At 46.8% G+C, this 23,030-nt stretch overlaps 1 protein-coding gene across 1 annotated transcript in view; it reads left to right on the top strand.

The window, feature by feature from the left end:
- MIPEP (mitochondrial intermediate peptidase) overlaps positions 1–23,030 on the top strand; it is a 149,051-nt gene that overhangs the window by 121,027 nt on the left and 4,994 nt on the right. Inside the window, exons 17-18 of the mRNA XM_006831954.1 lie at positions 1,311–1,432; positions 5,180–5,253. Coding sequence (XP_006832017.1) covers positions 1,311–1,432; positions 5,180–5,253 — 196 coding nt within the window. The remainder of the gene's footprint in view (positions 1–1,310; positions 1,433–5,179; positions 5,254–23,030) is intronic.

Consider the following 23,030-nt stretch of genomic DNA (forward strand, 5'->3'; position numbering starts at 1 on the left):
CTGTTGACATCACCACCGTCATCTCAGCCTTGCATCCTGTCAAAAAATGAAACCCAGCATCCGGGAACCTGTGCAGACAGACGGTCAGATGTTGGCTTCTTCATAGACCCAGAGAAGGCAGGGAGCCCTCCCGGCATCTTCACCCACTGGCTCAGAGTCCGAAATTACTGGTAGCTGACTTTGTCTCTTGTAAAAAAGAAATGAATTCCCAGATCACCCATCTTTATAGAATTATGTCTTTTCACTCCATTCCCTTCCGTTTTTCTTCTCTTCTCTGTCATTTTACTTTATCATGACATGTGGTACTGGGATGTGCTGTGGAGTCGGTTCAGACTCAGAGCGACCCTGCATCGAGTATTGGAGGCTTTGCAGGAGCAGAAAGCCTCATCTTTCTCCTGCTGATCGGCTGGTGGCTTCGAATTACTGACCTTGTGGTTAGCAGTCCAATATGTGATGATGATAGAAACATAGAAATTATTCACAATCTTTAGGAAAATAGGCCCCTGTGAAAAGTGATTCAGATGACAAATATTCAGTTCAGAATAAACCTTTTGAAATAACCAAATTATTTAAAAATCCATAAACTTGTGAGTTGGTCTTTTTTCTTACACTGTTGTGTGAAATATAATGTAATCAGTGCGAGTCCCTGGGTGGTGTGAAGGGTTACCATACTCGACTGCTAACCAAAGGATTGGAGCTTCAGTCCACCCAGAGGCCTGCGGAAGAAAGGCCTGGTGATCCGAGTGTGAAAATCCTGCAGAGCATAATTGTACTCTGTCACATTGGTGTTGCCTATGAGTCAGAATTAACTAGATGGTAATGCTTCTTGGTTTTCAAAAGCAGCGTAAGAAATTAACCCATGTAATGAAATTCACGAGTCATATGTGAAGGGCTTTCAAGACGTTTGTGGAAACAGTGGAATGAAAAGTTAATGGCGTTTTCCCGTAAACTGCTTGGAACACCCTCATATATCTGAAGCAAAACATATTTATTAACAGTCTGAAAATTATCTTCATTATTGTTGTTAAGTGATGTCGAGTCAGTTCTGACTCACAGCAACCCCATATAGGATTTCCAGGGAGCGCTGGTCAACAATCCAGTGCTTACCTCCAGTGCCACGATGACACGAAACAAAATTTTCTCAGAGTGTCCAACTTGCAGCATACTGTGGTGACTGGCTGCGCCCCGGGTGCCGTGTTTCAATGGTGACGTTAGCAGATTCTACGTGTTTCGCTTGTGTTCTCTGACCTACTCTTCTCCAAATCCTGAGCCTCTCTGTTCCTCCTTGTGCCCTGTTTCTGTTTTGGCAGGCATGGCAGCTTCGGTTCAGCCACCTCGTGGGCTATGGTGCCAAATACTACTCCTACCTGATGTCCAGGGCTGTGGCGTCCATGGTTTGGAGAGAGTGTTTCCTACAGGATCCGTTCAGCAGGTAATAAGGTGGAAAAGGTTCATAGCATGGCCCACTTCTCACTAGAACACCCTCCCAGCTTGTGAACATATCCCCTACAAGCAGGGGAGAACCCCCCCACCAGAGGCAGGCCCTCCCCAGGGGAGCTTCTCTCCTGCTTCCTGGAGCAGCGGTAACACCAAACATCCGTCCTGTGTCCCGGGACCCTTAACAAATACCCCGACTTCTAGCGACCCCATATAGGGCTCCCGAGACTGTAAAGCTTTACAGGAGCAGACGGCTTCCTCTATCTCCCAAGGAACTGCTGGTGGGTTCCAACCACTGACAAGCAGCCCAACACTTAATCCACTGCACCACCAGGCAAAGTCCAGATTTTTCTGCCGATGGATGCTCTGCAGTGTCGTGTAAGTGTCGCTGGACCGGCCAGGGCACAGGGGTTTCACGAGGAGTCTTCAGTGGTCCCGTGGTGCAACCTGGGGAAGGCCCGTCTCAGATAGAGGACACGGATGCTCACTCCCCCCCATACACCCCCACGGAAGAGGAGGCAGAGAAGAGAGGCAGCCTGTCTTTCCAGTATCTCAGTCAAAGCAGCCAACCAAACAAACCAACTGCTCTAGAGCCAAATCCGACTCCTAGACACCAGAGGACAGAGCAGAGCTAAGGAGAACCTTAGGGTTTCTGAGACTGTAAAACTCTATTAGGAGTGGCTAGTGGTTTTGAACCCAAACCTTGTGGTTAACTGCTGAACAGTTAACCCCACTCTACCACCAGGAACTCCTTGTTGTTGTTGTTGTTACTAAGTGCCATCAAGTCGGTTCCAACTTACAGAGACTCTATAGGGTTTCCAAGGAGCAGCTGGTGAGCTTGAACTGCTGACCTTGTGGTTCAAACTGACCTTGCAGTCCAGAACATTAATCTACAGTGCCACATCAGGACCCCCACCAGGCCTCCTTGTTGTTACGTGCCGTCAAGTCGATTCTGACCATCGCGACCCTGTGTAGGGTTTCCAAGGAGCAGCTGGTGAGCTTGAACCACCGACCTTGCGGTTTAAACGACTTTGCAGTCTGACTCCCACCAGGGCTCCTTAGCACCTTCATAAAACCAGGTTAGATGAGGAGCCAGGTAGTAATCAGAGCTCTCTCCTTGGAGGCAGAGCTCCTAAAGATCTCCCTGTTGTTCCCTACTTGGCCGCTTTCGCTCCTTCTGACAAGGCTCTCTCTAAGAACAGGAACCAAAGGTTTGCTCTCAGAAATCCTCAGCAAGAATTTTCTTTGATGGCAAACCACTAATTGGGGTTTGGTCTGATAGTTGTTCAAAGTGCTTCTGCCTCCTTCACCACACAGATAAACGCATCTCCAAATCCCTGCCGTCCCATGGTTCCAAATCAGCATTCCCGTACATTCTAGAACACCCACGAGCCTCCATGTGCTGTGTTGTCTTCCGTTCATACAGCCTTAGCACGCGGGATGTTTGTATGAGCAGGAACTGGGGCTCATGTGCTCAACCAAAAACCAAAACCATGGCCATCAAGTCGGTTCTAACTCATAACAACCCGATGTACAGTTCCCAAGGCTTTAAATCTTTACAGAAGCAGACATCTTCTTCCCATGAAGCGGCTGGTGGGTTCCAGCTGCCGACCTTGAGGTTAGCAGTTCAGCACCCAGCCTAAGTTCAGCACTGTGTTCAAGGCTTCACAGCAAACCAGCCAGAGCAGGGCTATAGGTCAGCACGGACCCTTTCCTCCCACGCCTCTCCTGGACATCACCGCTCCCCCAACCCCCAACCTCCCACCTCCAGCACCATTCACAATTCCACAGTCTTGATGCATCTCAGAAGTCAATATCCACATTCAGTTCCAAAATCTTTTGAACTGAAAGCTGAGCTGATGTCATTTTTCAGAATAGTCTGTGGTTCGGTTGTTGTTGTCGTTAAGTGCCATTGAGTTGGTTCCGACCCATAGCTACCCTGCACAGGGTTTCTTTCCAAGGCTGTAAATATTTACGGGAACAGAAAGCCTTGTCTTTCTCCCGCAGAGCTGCTGATAGGTTTGAACCGCTGGCATTGAGATTAACAGCCCGATTTGTAACCACTATGCTACCAGAGCTCCTGTGGTTCGGTACCCACGTGTTATTTTATCTTCTGCACTTTCACAGACGGGGAGACAAGAAGTCTGCTTTCCCAACAAAAATGCTAAAGCCATATTTTGACTGCCATAAATTCATGTCAACTTTTTCCTGGAGCTTTCTACGAAGCAGGCAGAATAGTCTCCTGCTTGATGGGACCACACTTGACAAGAAAGCCACATACTGTTGCGTACATATCTTCTGAGACTTTTATGACTTGTTCAGCAGGGTGTTCCTGCCTCGACATGTAGCTGCCTGTCTTGTTTGTACATAACAGTGGAGTGAACTAGTACAAAACGCTGGCTGGACTAGAGAATGTCTGGGCTTGGTCACAGGAGCCATTTTGATCCCGTTTCTGAGAAATAGCCACACTAGTGGGCTGCACCTGCCATGCTGAGGCAGGCCAAGAACGGGGCCTAAAGAGGAGGTGTTCAAGTTGAAGGGAGCAGGCACTACATGTCCAGGCAGGCAGGGGGTCAGCCAGGACCTCTCAGCAGCGCTGTGACCCTTGAAGCCCAGCCTTGTCTCCTGCCCCCCAGCACGCTGGGCACTCACTCCTGGACATCATCACGGCTTCTCTGTCGTTCAGTATACCAGCTGTGCTGTGGTGCTGTCAGGACCTGACCACACACTTTGTTCCCCAAATGACCAGGGCGTAAAAATGCTCAAAAAGAGTAAAAACAACATCAACATTGACTTAGCTGTGGTGCAGTGCATAAGACACTGTGGACTACTGACCTCATGGTTGGCAGTTCAAACCCACCAGCCGCTCCTTGAGAAAAAGAGACTGTGTGCACCCTTGAAGATTGACAGCCTTGGAAATCCGACGTAGGTCACCATGAGTTGAAATTGACTCTCTGGCAGTGGGTCTGGTTTGGATCTACTAGTTAGGGAGCTCTAGTGGCACAGCGGGTTTAGTGCTGGGCTGCTAACTGCAAAGGCATGGTTTGATTCCACAGCTAATCCCTGGGAGAACGGTGAGGCTGTCTGGTCCTGGAAAGACTGAAAAATCTCAGAAAGCCCATACAAGGTGGCTGTGAATCCGCATTGACTCGTGACAGTAGGTCTGGTGTGGGTATACTAAAAGAGCTCTGGTAGCGTAGTGGTTACGAATCGGGCTGCGAACCTCAAGGTTCCGTGGGAGAAAGATGAGGCTTTCTGCTCCCGTAAGGATTTACAGCCTCAGAAACCCTGTACAGAGTCGCTAAGAATCGGAAACCAACTCCACAGCACATAACCACCACCAGGGAGCTCTAGTGGCACAGTGGGTTAAGTGTTGGAATGTTAAGCACAAAGTCTGCAGTTCAAACCCACCAACTAGCTATTCTGTAGGAGAAAGATGAGGCTGCTCCTTTAAAGATAAATAAAGGCGGAGCACTCAGCTTCTGTAAAGCTGACAGCTTTGGACACCCCATGGCACAGTCCTGCTTTGTCCTATAGGGTTTCTCTGAGTCAGAATCAACTTGATGGCCACAGATTTGGTTTTTGTTGTTGTTGTTTATCCCACACCTGGTTTTCCTTACTTTAGAATAACTTAAACATTGGAATCAGGTTTTTAGAAGCAAGAAAACAGTAAAGGGCCACACCGTCTCACGGCTGTCTCACTGAGATGCGTGCATCTCTCACTTTGTCTCTGTTCCTCCAGGGCCATGGGTGAGCGTTACCGCCGCGAGTTGCTGGCACACGGAGGCGGCAAGGAGCCCATGCTCATGGTGCAAGGTAAAGCTCTGCGACGGTGCTAACTTCTCTGTGGTTCACTGTCCATATTTTAGGGTTTGATGGGTCATGAGTTACGTCTTTGCAACATTTGTAATAAAAGATGTTCATATTATCCCATACATCTTTTTCATTTAGATAGATGATGCTTTAGCACTACATTTTTTCTCAGCTTCAGTATCATTTTGCCCCAAATCATGTTTAAAATTTCATGTATTTATGTGAAGTTTAAGAAGCAAATTCGTTTTTACTTCCTGTGATGTATTTCGATACCAGGAAGAATTTCTGTTTTAGCTTTCAAAATGTTACCAGTTCTCTGATGGGGAACTGGCAACATTTTTAAATTGTTAAAATTGTACCAGAATCATAAATTCGTAGAAAATTGGCTTTTAGATGCTATAGATCTCTGTAGATTATTTTTAACCTAAAGACCTCTTTTGTTTCTTTCTATTTTTCCTTTTTACATTCGTTTTTCCTCCATTCTTTCCCTCTTCCTTCCCTCAGCTGTACATTTACTGGAAATTCCAAAGCATCAGGCTGGATTTGTTCCATTAGAAAAATCAAAAACTAATGAAGTCTTTCTTCTCTTTGAAGCGACGCATTGCTTGCTTTTCTACATGAAGCTTTTAGATTTACATATTTTCACTGAGAATGTAATTGTAAGTGGGCGTGGCCATTAGTCTCTATTACAAAAACTTCCTCACAGATCATTCAAGGAAGGTCTATTATTTTCAGTAACTTCTCAGTGTTTTGATAGCTGAATTTGTAGGAAGTTGTGTCTCGGGGAGGCATTCTCAGTTAGGAGGTACACACTGCTTTCTGGCTGTAATCGAGCAGCTCCTGGCAGCACACAGTCTGACTTCAGCATCCCCTGCTGCCTGGGTCTGGTGATCTCCGTCCCTCCCTGTAGTTGGTCATATGCTTGGCACGTTTGCTAAGTGTGAAGCGTGGACCAGACTCTGACCCAAGTGCTGCAGGTGACGTAGTAAAACATGACAGGGCACCTCATAAAATCCCCAGCCAGTGCAGTGGTCCTACGGTGTCACCTGGCCCCGTCTAACTGTCTGTTGCCCACAAGCTTGGCCTTCCACTCCTGGGTGGTGAGTCCTGGGGCCGCCCTCCTTGAAGAAGGGGCCTCGCTTTTCGAGTCTCGAAGGGATGCCACCTGCAGGCTGTGTGTCCAATGACGCATCACTTCATCTTCTGAGTGATTCTGTGAGGACTGTGAACCATGTGGTCAGTAGTTCCAGACCCCCAGCCGCTCTATAGGAGGAAGATGAGGTCTTCTGTTCCCGCGAAGATGGACAGCCATGGACACAAAGCCACTGTACAGAGCAGCTATGACTCCATGATACCTGGCAGCAGCATGTAGCTCCACGAGGAAGGAATGAGGGTCACCTCCATCCTGTAGATGCAACTCACAACGAGGTCATGGGTGGAAGAGCCAGGGCTCGAACCTCATCGCCAACAGCAGGGACCAAGCTTCTCAGCAGTCAGCTGTCTGTGAAACTCCTAGAAAGCCCAGGAAACGTGAAATTCACGGACCAGTTGTAGTGAGCGGCCGGTCCTTTACATTGTGTGACCATTTGTGGTGGTGCAGGGATGAACCCGAGCCAGCTGAGAACAGAGCGAAGAGCCAGGATGACTGTTTATGTAGAATTTATATTGCGTGTATCCCCGGACACTCTCCCTGGAGTGGCATTTGGCTTTTCCTTAAAAAAAAAAAAGTTTCCCATTTTAAGCATACCATTCTTCAGTGACGTTAGCATCGTCACCATGTTGGGGAGCCGTCTCTGCTGTCAATTTCCAGAACACTTATCATCACCCACAAGAGAAGCTCAACGCCCTTCAGTGATAATTCACCCTCCCTCCTTCCCCTTCCACCCCAGTGACCACGGATGAGCTTTGGTCTTCGTATGTTCGTCTGTCCTGTGAGTGGAATCACCCATTGCTTGTCCCTTTGTGACTAACTTTACTTGGCATGTCTTCACACTTCATCCCCGCCATATGGTGGATCAGATGTCACGTCTCTTTGTGGCTGAGTCCTATTCTGTTGTATGGAATATTTCGTTAACCCACTAATCTGTTCACGGACACATCTGGTTGTTTCTACCTTTTGGCTATTGTGGATAATGCTGCAATGAACATGGGTGCACACATTTCTGTGTGACTCACTGTTTTCAGATCTTCTGGATCAGTTCTTTGGATCATCTTGGCAGAACCGTCTGACATCTCTGCCTCCCAGGTTTGCTAGTTCCTATCTTTCTGAGAACAGCCATGAGGTGGTATCTCACTGTGGTTTGGACGTGCATTTCTTCGATGTCATGTGACATTGCACATCCTCTCATGTGCTTGGTGTCTGTTTGTATAGCTCCTTTGGAGAATTGTCTATTCAGATCATTTGCCCCCTTTAAAACTGGGCTGTTGGCCTTTTGCTATTGAGCATAGTGGTTTAGTTCAATGTTTATCTGTAGAAACCCAATTGGTAGGATGTTGACTTTGCACCCTGCCACTTTGCTGACTGCATTGATTAGCTCCAGGATCTTTCTTATTCTTTGGGACCAGCTTATTCTTTTTGTGGCCTGGTGCCAAATCCTGCGTGCACATACTGGTTCATTGAAAGAAAGAAAAAAGTTGAAAACCTTTCTGTCGTTGGGTTTTGGCAGTTTTATTTTTCTACTCTGCTTCCAAGAATGTTGCAGCAACCTCTATAAAATGTGTCTTCTTTATGCATTACACATTTTTCTGTGTGCTAAGAAATTTAATATTTTTAGCATTGGAATTTACGCACTCGCAAGAGGTATACAAGTCCATGTTCACACTAGAGACGATGAAGTATTCAGATCCCAGTTAACACCAACAATGGGACCGCTCTTCTTTTAAACTTTGATATTTTTCTAAGAGGGCTTGTGTCAGGTCTCATTAATTCAGGTGACTGGTCACGTGTCAAGGAAGAATGGGGGACGTGCCAAGAGGGCATGTCTGTTGTCACTTTCTGGTGTTGGGTTTGTAAGACAAGGCCAGTAGTGGTGTCTCCCTTCCTGGTATGCAGTCAGCTTGTGCCCGCAAACAGGGATGTCTCAGCGAATGGCTCACAGCCTTAACACAAGGGGACTCCTGGGAGGCAGCAGTGAGATTGCTACGATTTGTAATATAAAAGTATATGCGCTCTGTTGAGGTTAAGTGCTGTCGAATTGGTTCCGACTCATAGCAACCCAGTATAGCATTTCCAAGGAGTGAATGGTGCGTTTGAACCTTACAGTCCAGTGCTTATCCTACAGCACCAGCATACCCTCTAGTTGGTATTATTTTTCAGTGGAAATGTAATTTTTATAGGGGGTTTAAATATATATAAGCTCTGGTAGTGTAGTGGTTATGAATCGGGCTGTGAACCTTAAGACCAGCAGTTCAAAACTACCAGCCACTTCATGGGAGAAAGAGGCTTTCTATTCCCGTCAATATTTACAGCCTTGGAAACCCTGTACAGGGTCGCTATGGGTCGGAATCGACTCTACGGCACTTCACAACAACAACATTTATATAATTTAAATGTAAAGAATGATAGTAAATAGCAAGAGGCAAATAAATAGAATTGTTGTTGTTGTTAAGTGCTGTTGAGTCAGTTCCAACTCTATAGGGGACTTCCAAGGAGCATCTGGTGGGTTTGAACCACCAACTTTGTAGTTAGCAGTCTGTTGTTTATCCAACAGCCCCACAGCAGGACTCCATGTTTTTGTTGTGAGGAGTCATCGTGTTGGTTCTAACTCATAACAACCCTGTGTACAGCACAACCAAACACTGCCTGGTCCTGTGTCATCTTCATGATTGTGGTTGTGTGTGAGCTCATTGCTGCAGCCATAGTGTCAGTCCATCTCCTTGGGGGTTTTCCTCATTTCACTGACCCTCCACTTTACCAAGCACGACATCCTTCTCCAGGGACGGGTCCCTCCTGATAATATGCCTCAAGTATGAGAGAGGAAGTTTGGCCCTGCTGGCTTCTAAGGAGCATTCTGGTTTCACTTCTTCCAACACAAATTAGTTTGTTCTTCTGACAGTCCATGATAATAGTTTAATATTCTTCTCCAGCACCATAATTCAAATGCATGAATTCTTCTATGGTCTTCCTTATTCGTTGTTCCAACTTTACACACGTAGGAGGCTATTGCAAATACTATGACTTGGCTCAGGCACATCTTAGTCCTCAAACTAACATCTTTACTCTTGAACACTTTATAGAGATCTTGTGAGCATATTTGCATAATGCAATACATTTTTTGATTTATTGGTTGCTGCTTCCATGAGTATTGATAGTGGATCCAAGTAAAATAAAGTCTTGGACAACTTCCATCTTTTTCTCCAATTATCATAGTGTTATTTACGAGTCCATTTGTGAGGATTTTTGTTTTCTTTACATTGGAACATAATCCATACTGAAGGCTGTAGTCTTTTATCTTCAACAGTAAGAAAGTCCTCTTCGCTTCCAGCAAGCGAGGTTGTATCATCTGCATATCACAGGTTGTAAATGAGTCTTCCTCCAATCCTGATGCCGCATTTTTCTTCATAGGTGAAGTTTTAAATGACTTATTTTTCTTTCAGAAGATGTTGTCCTTGCAGGGACTTGGACTCTGTCCATTAGCTGAGTCTCCTGGTGTCTAGAGAGAGACAAGCCTCACTGAGACCAAACCCTGTCCAGAGACCATCCCAGAGAATGCAGAATTCCTCTGCTGCCCTTCCTCCTTGTTGTTTGCTCCGTGTCCACCAGCTAACATCTCTTGTTAGATCAGTAATGGAAACATTACTGATAATATAAACAGTCGATTGACACATGTGCCCGTTGTGTGCATCATATATGTTAAGACCCACATAAAAGCTGCTGATAAAAATGCATTTCGCAAAAAGTGTAAAGTTTTCATACCTGAAGTGTAGCTGCAGCAAAGTCTTCGTGGGTGATTTTTCCCCTTTGCAATGTTTCTTGTTGCTGTTGTTGTGTGCCATGGAGTCGGTTCCGACTCATAGTGACCCTGTACAGGGTTTCCAAGACTGTAAATCTTTATGGGAGCAGAAAGCCTCATCTTTCTCCTGCGGAACAGCTGGTAGTTTCGAACTGCTTACTGTGAGATCAGCAGCCCAGTTAGTAACCACTACGCTACCAGAGCTCCTTGTTGTTGTTGTTAAGTGCCGTTGAGTCGGTTCCGACCCACAGCGACCCTGTACAGGGTTTCCAAGGGTGTAAATCTTTACGGGAGTAGAAAGCCTAGTTTCGAACTGCTGACCTTAAGGTTCGCAGCCCGATTCGTAACCTAATTTCCTTTGAAATGGCAGACAGCCACAGCCGCAGACCTCATTCAGCAGGACATATCGAGCAAGTCAGCCGGGTCTCGTGATGACTGCTCTCTGCCTTCTGCGAGCCAGCAGCACTTGTGGGCCCATGCTGTTATTTGAGGTTTATGAGATTGCACTAAACACAATGAACACAAACATGAGAACCACAAGAGATCCCTTTGTACTGCAACAGGCTGTTTACTGTGCATGTGGAGAAGGTTAGCATCTCATGGCATTTTTCAAAGCTGTGCATATAAGTGGGCCTGCCCCTGCCCCGTTTAACCCGTGTTGGTCAAGGGTCAACTGTGGGTTCTTCTCAGGCCTCTAGACGCTGTCCTAGGACAAAAGACGCAGTTACTCACGTGACTGCTTACTCTCTGTCAGGTACTTGGGAAGACTACGGAATGTTCCCTGTTGTTGGTCGTTATCACCCCATGTGACCAGAGTGGAGCACCCCCCCATCCACAGGGTTTGCTAGGCTGTCCTTTTTATGGAAGGAGCTCAAGGGATCTTTCTCCCATAGAGCTGTTGAGTGGGGTTTGAACTGCCACCCCCAGGGCTCCTGATAGAAAACCAGAATTGAGCATCACAACACTTCTTCCTTACCTGCTTCTCCTTAGGTTCTTTTTCCCTCTGTGTGTCTGCCGTGTGTCTGCCGTGTGTGTGTGTGTGTGTGTGTGTGTGTGTGTGTGTGTGATACCCAGCCAATGCAACAGAAAGTCAGACTAGTTCAGATCGAGAATGCAGCCTCACCTATAAGACAACACATTCAAACTAGTGAAATATACAAGGATACACGTCACAGCACAACCTTCAGTTACTTAGTCCAACACTAGCCGCGTCGAGTCCTGGCATGGCACTGGAGGATAAGTACTGGACTGCAAGGTTGGCTTGAACCACAAAGTCAGCGGTTCAAACTCACCAGCCACTCCTCAAAAACTGACTCAACGGCACTTGACAACAACAACCACAACGTGGCAATTGCTGAGTGAACCCAGCTTTCTTAATTGCCAAAAACACTAGCCTGGGGTTTTACTAATTTTGTATCCTTTATACTTTTTTAAGGGAGCATGGTGGCTCCATACAATAACCACTGGACTGTGAACCACGAAGTCTGTGGCTCGAGCCTACCAGCTGCTCTGTAGGAGAAAGAGGAGGCTTTCTGCTCCATCGAAGATTTAAAATTTTGGAAACCCTACACATTGTCACAGTGAGCCAGAATCAACTCTGGCTCTTAGCAACAGCAACAATAACACACTTTGTTAAATTGTCATTGTTAAGCATTTGCCTACTCATCTAATACCTCCACTATATATATTGATTTATGTTAAGTCTCGCACCTCTGAGTCTTTTGCTTAAAATAAACCAAGACAATATAGCATTTTCATTCTTCTACCATTTTATAAAATTTGAGGGTGTTTCACAGTTTGTGGGAAAATTTCCTTCTATTTTAATTCCATTTTTCCACGAACTTTCTAAAGCCCTTTCTTACATATTCTTAAGTGCCGTGGAGTCAGTGCCAACTCATAGCATAGGGTTTCCAAGGAGCAGCTGGTTGGTGTGAACCACTGACCTGTGGTTAGCAGTCCGGTGCTTATCCTACAGCACCACACCAGCAGCCCTGGCACTTTTTGAAGCGTGCTTTAGTGAAATGATGCGAAGCTCAGTTTGTTTTATCATTTCAAAAAATATATGATTTTCTAAAAAGTGAAAGATTTGGGAGTAGCCAGGAAGTAATATTTTATACCTAGTGTGGAACTGTGGGTTAATGCGCTGGGCTGCAAAGTCAGTTTGAACCATGAGGTCAGTGGTTCAATCTCACCAGCTGCTCCTTGGAAACTCTATATGGGGTTGCTGTTGGTCCGAACCAACTCGATGGCACATAACCACCGACCACCACCACTACAAAGCAAAAGGAGCTCTGGTAGCATAGTGGTGAAGAGTCGGGCTGCTAACCTCAAGGTCAGCAGTTCTAAACTACCAGCCGCTCCACTGGAGAAAGATGAGGCTTTCTGCTCCCGTAAAGATTTACAGCCTTGGAAACCCTGTGCAGGGTCGCTATGGGTCAGAACTAACTCCACGGCACATAACCACCACAGAGCAGAAGAAGCCCTGGTGGCACTGTGGATTAAGCATTGGGCCACTAACCATGAGATTGGCAATTCAAAACCACCAGGAGAAAGATGAGGCCGTCAGCTCCCGTAAAGATATTCCGTCTCGGAAACCCTCTGGCGTGTTACTGTGATTTGGACTAGACCTGATCAGGGCCATAGGTTTAGTACAAAACAGAGTGGGTTCTTACTGGCAAATGTGGAAGGTTGGAATGACAGTTTGTGAATGGCAGAGGGGTTACGCATGCACGTTGAGATATAAAGAGTGTTTTCTGTTTGTTATCTTTTTCCGTGTTTTATATTACCCAAAGTTCTGGGGTAAATGTTCCATGCTGAGTTTTAAGCTCAGATTTTACTTATCTCTCAAATAAAACAGAAGGCCTAATCTACTGCAACACTGTCATGTGCCTTAGAAACGGCCTCCCCATTGTTGTGGACTAGTCAGAGTGGCATTATGGGATAAACAATGGGCTGTTCACTGCAAGGTTGACAGTTCAAACCCACCAGGCGCTCTGCGGGAGAAAGATGAGCTTACTCCCATCAAGATTTACAGCCTCGAAAACCCTTTAGAGCAAGGGTGGGGAACCTTTTCTCTGCCAAAACTTGTAACTTCATTCCCGGGCCATACAAAATGATCAACTTAAAAATTAGCCTACTGTATTTGGTCAAACATTTACTTAATGCAACAAACAACAACAGTGTGATGAATGGAACAGGGGTTGCCTTGGCAGGGCCAGACCAAATGATTTGTGGGCCGGACGTTCCCCACCTCTGCCGTAGAAGGTCACTGTGAGTTGGTTTGGTAGTTGGTCATCCCATGCTGCCCCTCGAGGCACCTCTGTGGGTTAAGCATGGGGCTGTTAACCACAAGGTCAGCAGTTCAAGACCACCATCCACTCCACCGGTAGAAAGATGAATCTGCCTTCTCCCATAAAGATTTACAGTCTCAGAAACCCTCTATTGTGTCACTATGAGTGGGAATAGTGGTTTGGTGGCTTTGGTATTCAGCAGAATTGTTTCTTACTCCAAAAACATCGAATTCAGAATTATGTAGGCTAAAATGACGGCTGAACTGGACCCAGGAAACGTCATTGGTTAGCAGTACCGTTGCCTGTGGATAGTTGTAGAATGGTACCAGGATAGGGACCAGCCCAACCTGCCAGCTGTTGCCTGACTCTCACCCTGGGACCAACTGAGCGGAAGCCAGGGAGAGTTAGCTAACAGAAGGAAGCCCATGGACGTAAGAGGACCCCTCCATGCTGGGCACTAACAGCCCTGCAGCTGGTCTTCCTGGGGTTACCCTGTGCTCTGACTGGCAATGGGACCAGCTTTTAGCATGTGGGAGATGTAAGGGGCATGAGGCGTGGGGTCTGATGGGAACTCCAGAAGTCTCTCTCTGTCCTTCTCTCTCATTGATAGCTGAGGGTTCCACACTAACCCCACAAACTGCCGTGGAGTCGATTCTGACTCTTACCGATCCTGTAACACAGACAGAACTGCCCCAAAGGGCTTCTGAAGCTGTAAACCTTTCTCCCTGGGTTCAAACCACAGACCTTTCCCTTAGCAGCTGAGTGCCTGCCCTGCCCAATGTTAAAATCTTCCTTCATTGATTGCCATGTGAACCCTTGGAGACTTCTGTAGCACAAATGCCAACCTTTAATTGTATTTTGCCAACGTAGCTCTGATGGAAAGCTGATACTTAGATTCTCTGGCACAGCTAACTGTGAGGAGAAGAGCAGGGCTGTGTCCTGTTTCGGCCTCATGTTACAGCATTCCTTGTACTCTCCACCTTCAACCTTGGAGCTGAGAACTCTGCGGGGGAGGGAAGAATTCAGAGTACAGATTTCAGCATTCCAAGAGGTTATTTGCAATTATCAAACCATTTTCCTTCCCTGCAGCTTATCAGAAAGGAAAATCTTATCTACGTTTTTAATGCCTCTTTGGCATTAAAAAGAGATCACTTGACATGGTTCTAAACAGAACCAAGTATCAGATTAGACGAAAAGAGTAGAAAAATGAACCATTCCCAAGATGGGTGCTTCCTTCAGCTTGTTTTCCTTGTTGCCATACTGACTCATAGGGCCAGATTCTAGAAGCCCCCAGGGCCTTACCTTAAGCTGATTAAAATCCTAATACCATCCTTGTCGGCAGAGCTCAGAGTCTTCAGAACGCATTTGCCTTCACCATAATTATCCTGTATCAACCTCTTCTGACCTGTTGCATGTTACTTTTGTTCAGAAAAACAACCAGAGAATTATTGTTCGCCCAGTTATTCCAAGGAGAATCGATATGAACAGTCTATAAAGATTTTCTTCCTTTATAAGCCTGGATGGTCTCCATAGCAACAGACACACCTAGCACCCAGCTCTTGGTTTCCAATGTTGTTAGGTGCCGTCGAGTTGGTGTCAACTCCTAGTGACCCTGTACAACAGGACACAGCACAGTCTTATGCTATCCTGCGTTGTGTTTGAACCTATTCTTACAGCCGCTTTGTAAATCCATCTCATTGATGGATTGTTTCCCTCTTTTTCACTGAAATTACCACTATATTACCAACCACAATGTTCTTCTCCAGGGACATGTCTAAAGCATGTGAGATGAAGCCTCACCAGCCTCACTTTTAAAGACTCATTCTGGCTGTACTTCTTCCAAGATGGATTTGTCCTTCTGGCCGTCCATGGTTCTTTCAGTATTCTTGCTTTGTAATGCCAGTCTCCAAAGGGAGCAACGCTCTTTGGAGAAATGGTTGGTTCCAGGCTTTGGGCAGGTATATACAAGATGAGCCCAAAATCATAAAGTGTTCAAAAACACACTCACTCAGTGATGGAGTGAGTGGGAAGCCAACAGGAACCGTGGGTAACCAAATAAATAAAGCCGTATTGCATTAAAACCCAGAGTATAAAACAAAAACATCCATGAGTCCTGACTGATACGCAGAAATGAGCCAACAATCAAATGACTAGACAAATCTCCCAAGTGGAAGAGTTCCAGATAATTTATGTAGACACTTTCTCTTCAGGGAGGTGAAGCACAACTACCCACCCCATAAATGTGGTCTGGGTATAATGACTTCCCCACCAAGAGCATGCTCTGGAGTTGGGGGCCAGACTTCGGGTGGAGAAGCTGACAAACACACCTCAGCCAGGTGATCAGGGTAACATGGTCATCAGTCAATGGCACATGCCCTTAATGTGATGTGATGAAAACAGTACTTTACCTCTGTGTGTGCTTGTCCACCCAGGACAACCAGACCGCAGTCTATTCTTGAGAAAACCCAAGTCATATTCAGAGACCGTCACCAAAAGCCCTGACGGATAATCCGCAGAACAGCCAAGATCCTCAGAAATGGCCACAGCCACACAGACCTTCAGGAGAAGTGACAACATGTATGTAGTGTCCCGAGTCAGGGAAAGGACACTAGGGGAAAACTGAGGGATATCTGAACTCTAGGTATGGATTTGAGTTGTTAACTAGAATATCCAAGCCAACTGTCATCGAGTCGATTTCAACTCAAGAACAACACCTACAGGACAGACCTCTGAGGGGCTTCCAAGGCTGGAAACTTTACAGGAAGCAGACGGCCACATCTTTTCTCCCACGGAGCCATGGGTGGGCTTGAACCGGCACCCCTTTGGTTCTCGGCTGAGCCCTTGAACGGCTCTGTTAGTTAATAATGTATCAGTACTGCCCTGTTGGTTGTGCAAATACACGGTCCTAATGTCAGATGCTAATGATATGGAAAACTGTGTGTAGAGTAATCTAAATCTGCCCTATAATTAAATGTTCACATAAAAAGCCCTCCTCAATGGGATTTATGGTCAGGAGATTTCCACCTGGGGTTCAGTTGGCATGGTAACCCACCACATCTCTCCTGCTTCCTGCAGCCTTCTTGGGGGATGGGGGCACAGGCAACAGGGGCGGGGGGACAAGCTGAGGACACTGAGAAACCGCCAACAGTCTTTTTAAGGCCTTACAGGTTGTTGTCATTTTAATAAACATTTAATTTTAGGACAATTTTAGATCACTCAGAGGGGATACTGCAGAGAACAGATGGACTAGGAGGTGGTGTGGTAGGGTCAAAGGAGCTCTGGTAGCACGGTGGGTAAACACTGGACTGTTAACCAAAAAGTCTGCAGTTCGAACCCACCATAAAGGTTTACCACTTCAGAAACCTATGGGGCAGTTTGATTTTGTCTTACAGGGTCTCTATGAGTCAGAATTGACTCCACAGACGAGGGTTTGGGATTGGGTGGTAGGGTCCGTGGTTAAGAGTGTTGCTGCTAAATGCAAGGTCAGGGGTTCAAAGCCAATAGCTGCTCCAAAGGGGAACGATGTAACAGTTGGCCTCAGTAAAGATTTACAGCCTTGGAAACCCAGGGTGCCGTTCTGCCCTGTCCTGTAGAGTCGCTCCCAGTCAGAACCGACTTTGCAGCCGTGGGTTTCTGTATTGTTTGGTGGTAAGTCAGTTTAATTGCAACTTATTGGCAGTTGTTGTTGTGAAGTGCTGTTGAGTTGGTTCTGACCCATAGCGACCCTGTGTAGGGTTTCCGAGGAGCGGCTGTTGAACTTGAACTGCCAACCTTGTGGTTCTAGCTGACTTGCGGTCCTGCGCATTAACCCGCAGCGCCACGCCAGGACTTCTTATCGGCAGTAATCCTGGTGGAGGTGAGGAGAGCGGGCAGTCTGGACTGAAAGAAGTAGGAGGCTGGAAGAAGCTTGTGGGGCAGAATCAGCAGGTGTTGGGGTTGGTATGTGGTGGATGTGAGAGAGTGAGCACCTCAGGGATAACTCCTGAGTGTCGTCCCGTTATGTCTGGCCACAGAGAGTCATGGGAACTGTCATGTCACCTTGGGGGGCCAGAAAGAATATGCTAGAGGGGCAAGAGCCAGGCCTTTTGCCCTAAAGCATCCCCCCACTGCACCTATTGAAGCCCTAGTGGCGCTGTAGAGTAAGCACTGGACGGATAGCCACAGTTCGAACCCACCAGTCACTCCTCAGGAGAAAGATGAAGCGTTCTGCTCTGGTGAAGACTTACAGTTTTGGAAACCCTATTCAGGGTCGCTGTGAATTGGAGCAGACTTACGGCCATGGTGGGTGGTAGGTTGTATATAGTACAAGTTTTCTACCCCGTCTTGTTCACTACCTCCCATCTTCTTTGATTTCATGTTACTCCAGCTCCCTAGTTACCAGCGTTATCAGTTTTCTGCCTTCACACCCCAGCAGTCCGGATCTTGCTGTCACACTGCCTCAGTAGGCCCTGTTTGCCCAGAGCGCCCCCATCCGTAGCTGCAATTCGTAGATAATGCAGAGACCGTCCCTGTTCTTCCTTGTGTTTCTGAGAAGCAGCGCTTACGTCTGCGGTGTGTATGGCACGTGACCAGTACTCCCTATAGGATAACACAATGGTGTCATCCATCTTGTAATCCTTATACTGCAAGGCCCTCAAGTCAGTCTGATACGTGAATAGTGGTGTAAAAGTAGTGGTATTCCGGTGGAAACCATGAGGGGGCATCCAAAAATTTCATGGAATAATGGAATGGAAAGATCATGGAATCCCCCAGCCCGAATTTTTCAAAGCCCCCTTCTTTCTACTTTCCTTCCTATAAGATATCAGAGATCACTCTTGTGACCTAGTTGACAAACAGCTGGGTCATTTAGGACTATTCAAGTGCTTTGTTGTGTAAGATAAGGTGGGCTTCATTAAAGCGGGTCCCACTCTAGACCTTTGACCTTCAATATCTCCTTGTGATGACTCATCCCCCTCCCCACCCCCCAGGACCAGCCAGAGTGCTAGCTTTCAGGTCAGCTCTTGTCCTGTTGTCCTCCCATTAGTGACCAGTAAGTGACGGAATACAGTGGAAGACTGGTGTTAGCTGTGGGTGTTGTTTTACGTACATAGCTCATCAAATATTTGTTGAGTGCTGAACAAGAATCAAGGCACCACGCTGTGCACTGGCTTAAGGCTTAGCTGCTGACCAGCCGCTACTCCTCAGGAGAAAGATGAGGCAGCCTGAGCCCATAAAGATTTATCATCTGAGAAACCCCAGGAAGCAGATCTGCTCGGCCCTGTCAGCTCACTGTGAGTGGGCATCAGTCCTCCTCAGCCCTGTAAGCTCACTGTGGGTGGGCATCAGTCCTTCTCGGCCCTGTCACCTCACTGTGAGTGGGAATCAGTCCTCAGCAGCGGGTTTGTGGTTTGGTGGTACAGTGGTTGGGCACTTGGCTGAACTATGAAAAGTTGCTGATGCTAAATGCCCCTGGCAGCTCCGCAGAAATAAAGGCCTGCTGACTTGCTTTCCATGAAGATCACAGACTAGGAAACCCTTGGGGGCAGTTCTGCTCTGTCATGGGGGGTCGATGAGTCAGAATTACCTAACCACAGCCTATGAGAAGTGTGCGGAGCCTGCGATCTACAGGACGGGCCTCAGTGGTGTGTGCTCCCCAGGGGCCTTGCAGCCATCCCTGTGAACGTTGGAGAGAAGAGCTGGTTCTGGGAGGTGGAACTACTAACAGCTTCTCACTCCAGGGCACAAGGCTTAGTGACAAAGGACTGGCTGGAACTCAGTCCCTCCTGACTTCCTTACGCGCTACACCAGGGCTGGGGAACCTTTTTCCTACCATAATTTATAACGTCATTCATGGGCCATACGAAATTCTCAACGTAACAGTTAGTCTGCCATATTTGTTGGTCAAACATTTAATTAACTCACCCCTGATGTGGCGCTATAGAAAAAGCAGTGGACCTCAAGATCTGTTTCAACTGCAAGGTTGGCCATTGAAACTCACCAGATGCTCCTCAGAAACCCAATACGGGGTCGCTATGAATTGGAACTGACTGTGATGGCTGGAGCTTTGGTGGGCTTGGCAGGGCCAGACTGAATGATTTTGAGAGCCAGACGTTCCCCACCCTTGGTCGACACCTACCAGACAGCCAGAGGAGTCAGCCCCAGGGATGAGCAGGGGGGCTGGGGAGGTGATGTGCTGCAAAACCCGACCTAGAGAAAGACGGAATGGCAGTCCTCAGCAAAGTGCTCTGTACATCTAGTGTGCTGATGGGTGGGTCCCATTTCAGGTCTGCAGCTTGCTGTTCCCAAAAGGCAGGAATCCTGTCTCCTACGGCCTCCCTCTGAATAGCCACTCACCTGTGCTGGGCTTATAAATAGAAAGGAAATTACCCCAAGTCGGCGCTGTATAGAGCACTCAAGCTGAAATACACGACTTATGTTGCAAAGAGAGATAAACCACAGGGCTCACACAGAGAACACCCGCATGCAAACAGGTCCATGTTTAAATCTTCTAATGAAATTGGCTCTGTCACTCCTGGCATAAGTGATCTGTGTGCGCCACACTAGAAACTGATGAGCATTTTGGGTGATTTTGACAATATTGATAATACAAACCACATGGCATATTGATCTACTTACTTCCATCAAAGGAAGTTACCTTTACCACCCACTGCCATTGAGGTGACACAGACTCATAGCCACCCTGTAGGGCAGAAGAGAACTACCTCTAGGGTTTCTGAGGCTGTAAATCTTTTTCCTGTGGAGTGGCTGGTAGGCTCAAACCGTCAATCTTGTGGTTGGCAGTCCAGTGCTCATCGTATGGAGCCACTGTGTTCCCCTAAGCCATCTTGTTGTTGTTGTTGTGAAATGCCGTTGAGTCGATTCCAACCCATAGTGACTCTGTATAGGGTTTCTGAGAAGCAGCTGGTTCAAATGACTTTGCAGTTCAGCACATGAACCCACAGCCCCACACCAGAATTGTAATGCTTGATACAAATCGTCTGCCATCCCTACTTCCAGTTATATCTGTTAAAGGCATTTTTCAGATTCTGCTCCCAGGGTGAGCGAGGATTGTTTGTAAAACAATTGGCTAGAAGCCTGGTAGAGGCCCCGTTAGAACAACAGGGCTGGGCGCTACCTGCTCCCCCTAAGTCTCGCTCAGCATCAGTCCACCTCTTACTAAATTCTGTACAAGTCCTCAGGAGTGATTCTCAAGAACACCGTTTTACATGGCACCTCAAAAGGAGGTTTCGAAGGATAATGGCATGCGAACATGTCCCGGATGCTAGCATGGACCGTATCTGTAACCCCACAACACCGCAGTGGGAGGTGAAATGTGTCCCCACTTCACATGTACAGGATGAAGGCCCCCAAGAAGTGAAACAACTCTGCCAACATTGCAAAGCCATGAAACTGCAGAGTCTGAATATGACTCTGGTTGGTCTCCCCACTTCATCCACTGACTCCCAGGACTCCACATCCTGACCTCTCTTTGAACTGAAGACCACTCATTACCGTCCTCTTGTTAAACTTTTTTTGTGGTCACTAGGCACCTTTGATGGGTAGCGTTCTCTGAATAATCGTGACCTATAATTTTCTACTTGCTGTGTGAACCTCACATAGCCCTGTTTTATCTGGGGTGCCATTTAAAATAATAGCTCTAGAATCTGACTTTATTTGAGGTCTGAGAACTCCCCTCTCCAACCCCACCCCCCTACACCTTAGAGTGGACTTACTCCATGAAGCATACCGCCAACTCCCATTTTTAGACTAAAAGCAACTTAGATGATCCTTTCTCAACTTCTTTTGATTAATGGGAGCATCTTCCCACAAAATGGTTGGTTCCAGATGTCCTCCTTGACATGTACCTGCAAATGTGTGTACTGCTGGCTGGATTACAAACAGCTGTTGTCCCGACAACACTTGATCTAGCATCTAAGCTTTCCTGTGTCCCCCAGGGGCGTGGAGCTTCAAGAGCTGAGGCGATTGAGAGCCAGAAGCTCCTCAGGCAGGACTGATGTTGGGGCTACACTGAGAAGACACACCAATGACCTTAAAATGACAAACCAGAAGGAGAGCAGTTGAGATTGGCACTTGTTAACCAGAGCTTGTTTGGTACGTTGCAGTGAAGTATAGAGAGAGGCGTAAGGGATTTCTCTTGGTTTAACTGGGCCATTTCCTGAACATTAATTTACAAGACATCTTCTTGTGTCTACTTGAGTCTTTCCATCCATCTCCAAACGAAACTTTTTCTTCTTTAGAGTAGCACCATTAATAATGAAAGTAGATCAAGGACTTACCATACCTAAGCTCAATTCTCTCTCTCTCTCTTTTGATAAAAGCATCCCTCCTTCAGATCAGAATTTTCACATCTTAACATTTTATTTTTTAATGCTTTATAGTGAATTATGTGATAGTTTGCATGGGAGGACATCAGCTTCACATTGATCCCGTCGTATATTGTTTCCTTGCCATGGTTGCAAAATCCCTTCCATGCATCATGGATTAACCAAAGGGTATACCCCGCAAGCCTACCCTAACCCCCTGTCGTCTGCCCACGGCTCCTCTCTCTCTCCGGGTCCAAAGTCTCCAGCCGCTCCATCTCCCCACGTCAGCGTCTCTGCCTCCATCCCTGGTATCACTACTTCTCTGGGTAGGATTCCGTTCTCTGCTCTTCTCCTTTGATGGTCCCAGGGACCTCCGCTCCTAGTCACGTCTTAATGTTTTGATTACCATTAGCAAGTTCCTTCCCTTGATAAGTTAGAAAGGCACGATCCATTTTTCCATGTCTTTCCATGCAGTACTAACCATGTGTGCAGTTTGACTAAGCCGTCAGGCCAGAAGTAAGACTAAAGTCCACTCCCCTCCAGCCGTGTAAACAGAACAAGCCTTCAACAATGTCTTAAAATCTTAAACCACATACTCACAATCATTGGAATGTCAACACGGCACTCATTTTTGTCTTCCTGCCCTTTACATGCATTTCACTTTAGAATAGGCATCTTACTCAAATACTGTAGAGAAGGAAAAAAAAAAACCTGTTTGCCATCAAGTTGATTCCGACTCATCGCGACTTTATAGGATGGAGTAGACTGCTCCAGTCATTATAGGAGTGGCCGGTGGGCTTGTAGTTAGCAGCCCAGCACTTAACCCAGTGTGCCACCAGGGCCCCTTTCATACTGCAATCAGGAAAATTAATTTCTACTGCTTTTGCATCTCTTTAGTCGAATAACCAAGAGCCCCAGTGGCGCTCTGGGTTAGACATTGGGCTGCTAAAACTGTAAGGCCAGCAGTTCAAGCCCACCAGCCGCTCCTCAGGAGAAAGATGAGGCTATCTCCCCCTCCCCACCCCACCTCCAAAGATTTACAGTCTCTGTCGGGAACTCTGCACAGGGTCGCTAGGAGTTAGAATCGACTTGACTGATGGCAGTAGGTTTTGTTTTTGGTTTGAATTGAGTTACAGCAGTAGTAAGAATAGGAGAACAATGACAGGTACCATGAGAAAAGCTTCTGTTCGTGTTTGTGATACACCAGGTCCAGTGCTAAAGGCGCTCTGTGGTTA

The sequence above is a fragment of the Chrysochloris asiatica genome, unplaced genomic scaffold (genome assembly GCF_000296735.1).
Source record: "Chrysochloris asiatica unplaced genomic scaffold, ChrAsi1.0 scaffold00005, whole genome shotgun sequence".
Lineage (NCBI taxonomy): Eukaryota > Metazoa > Chordata > Mammalia > Afrosoricida > Chrysochloridae > Chrysochloris > Chrysochloris asiatica.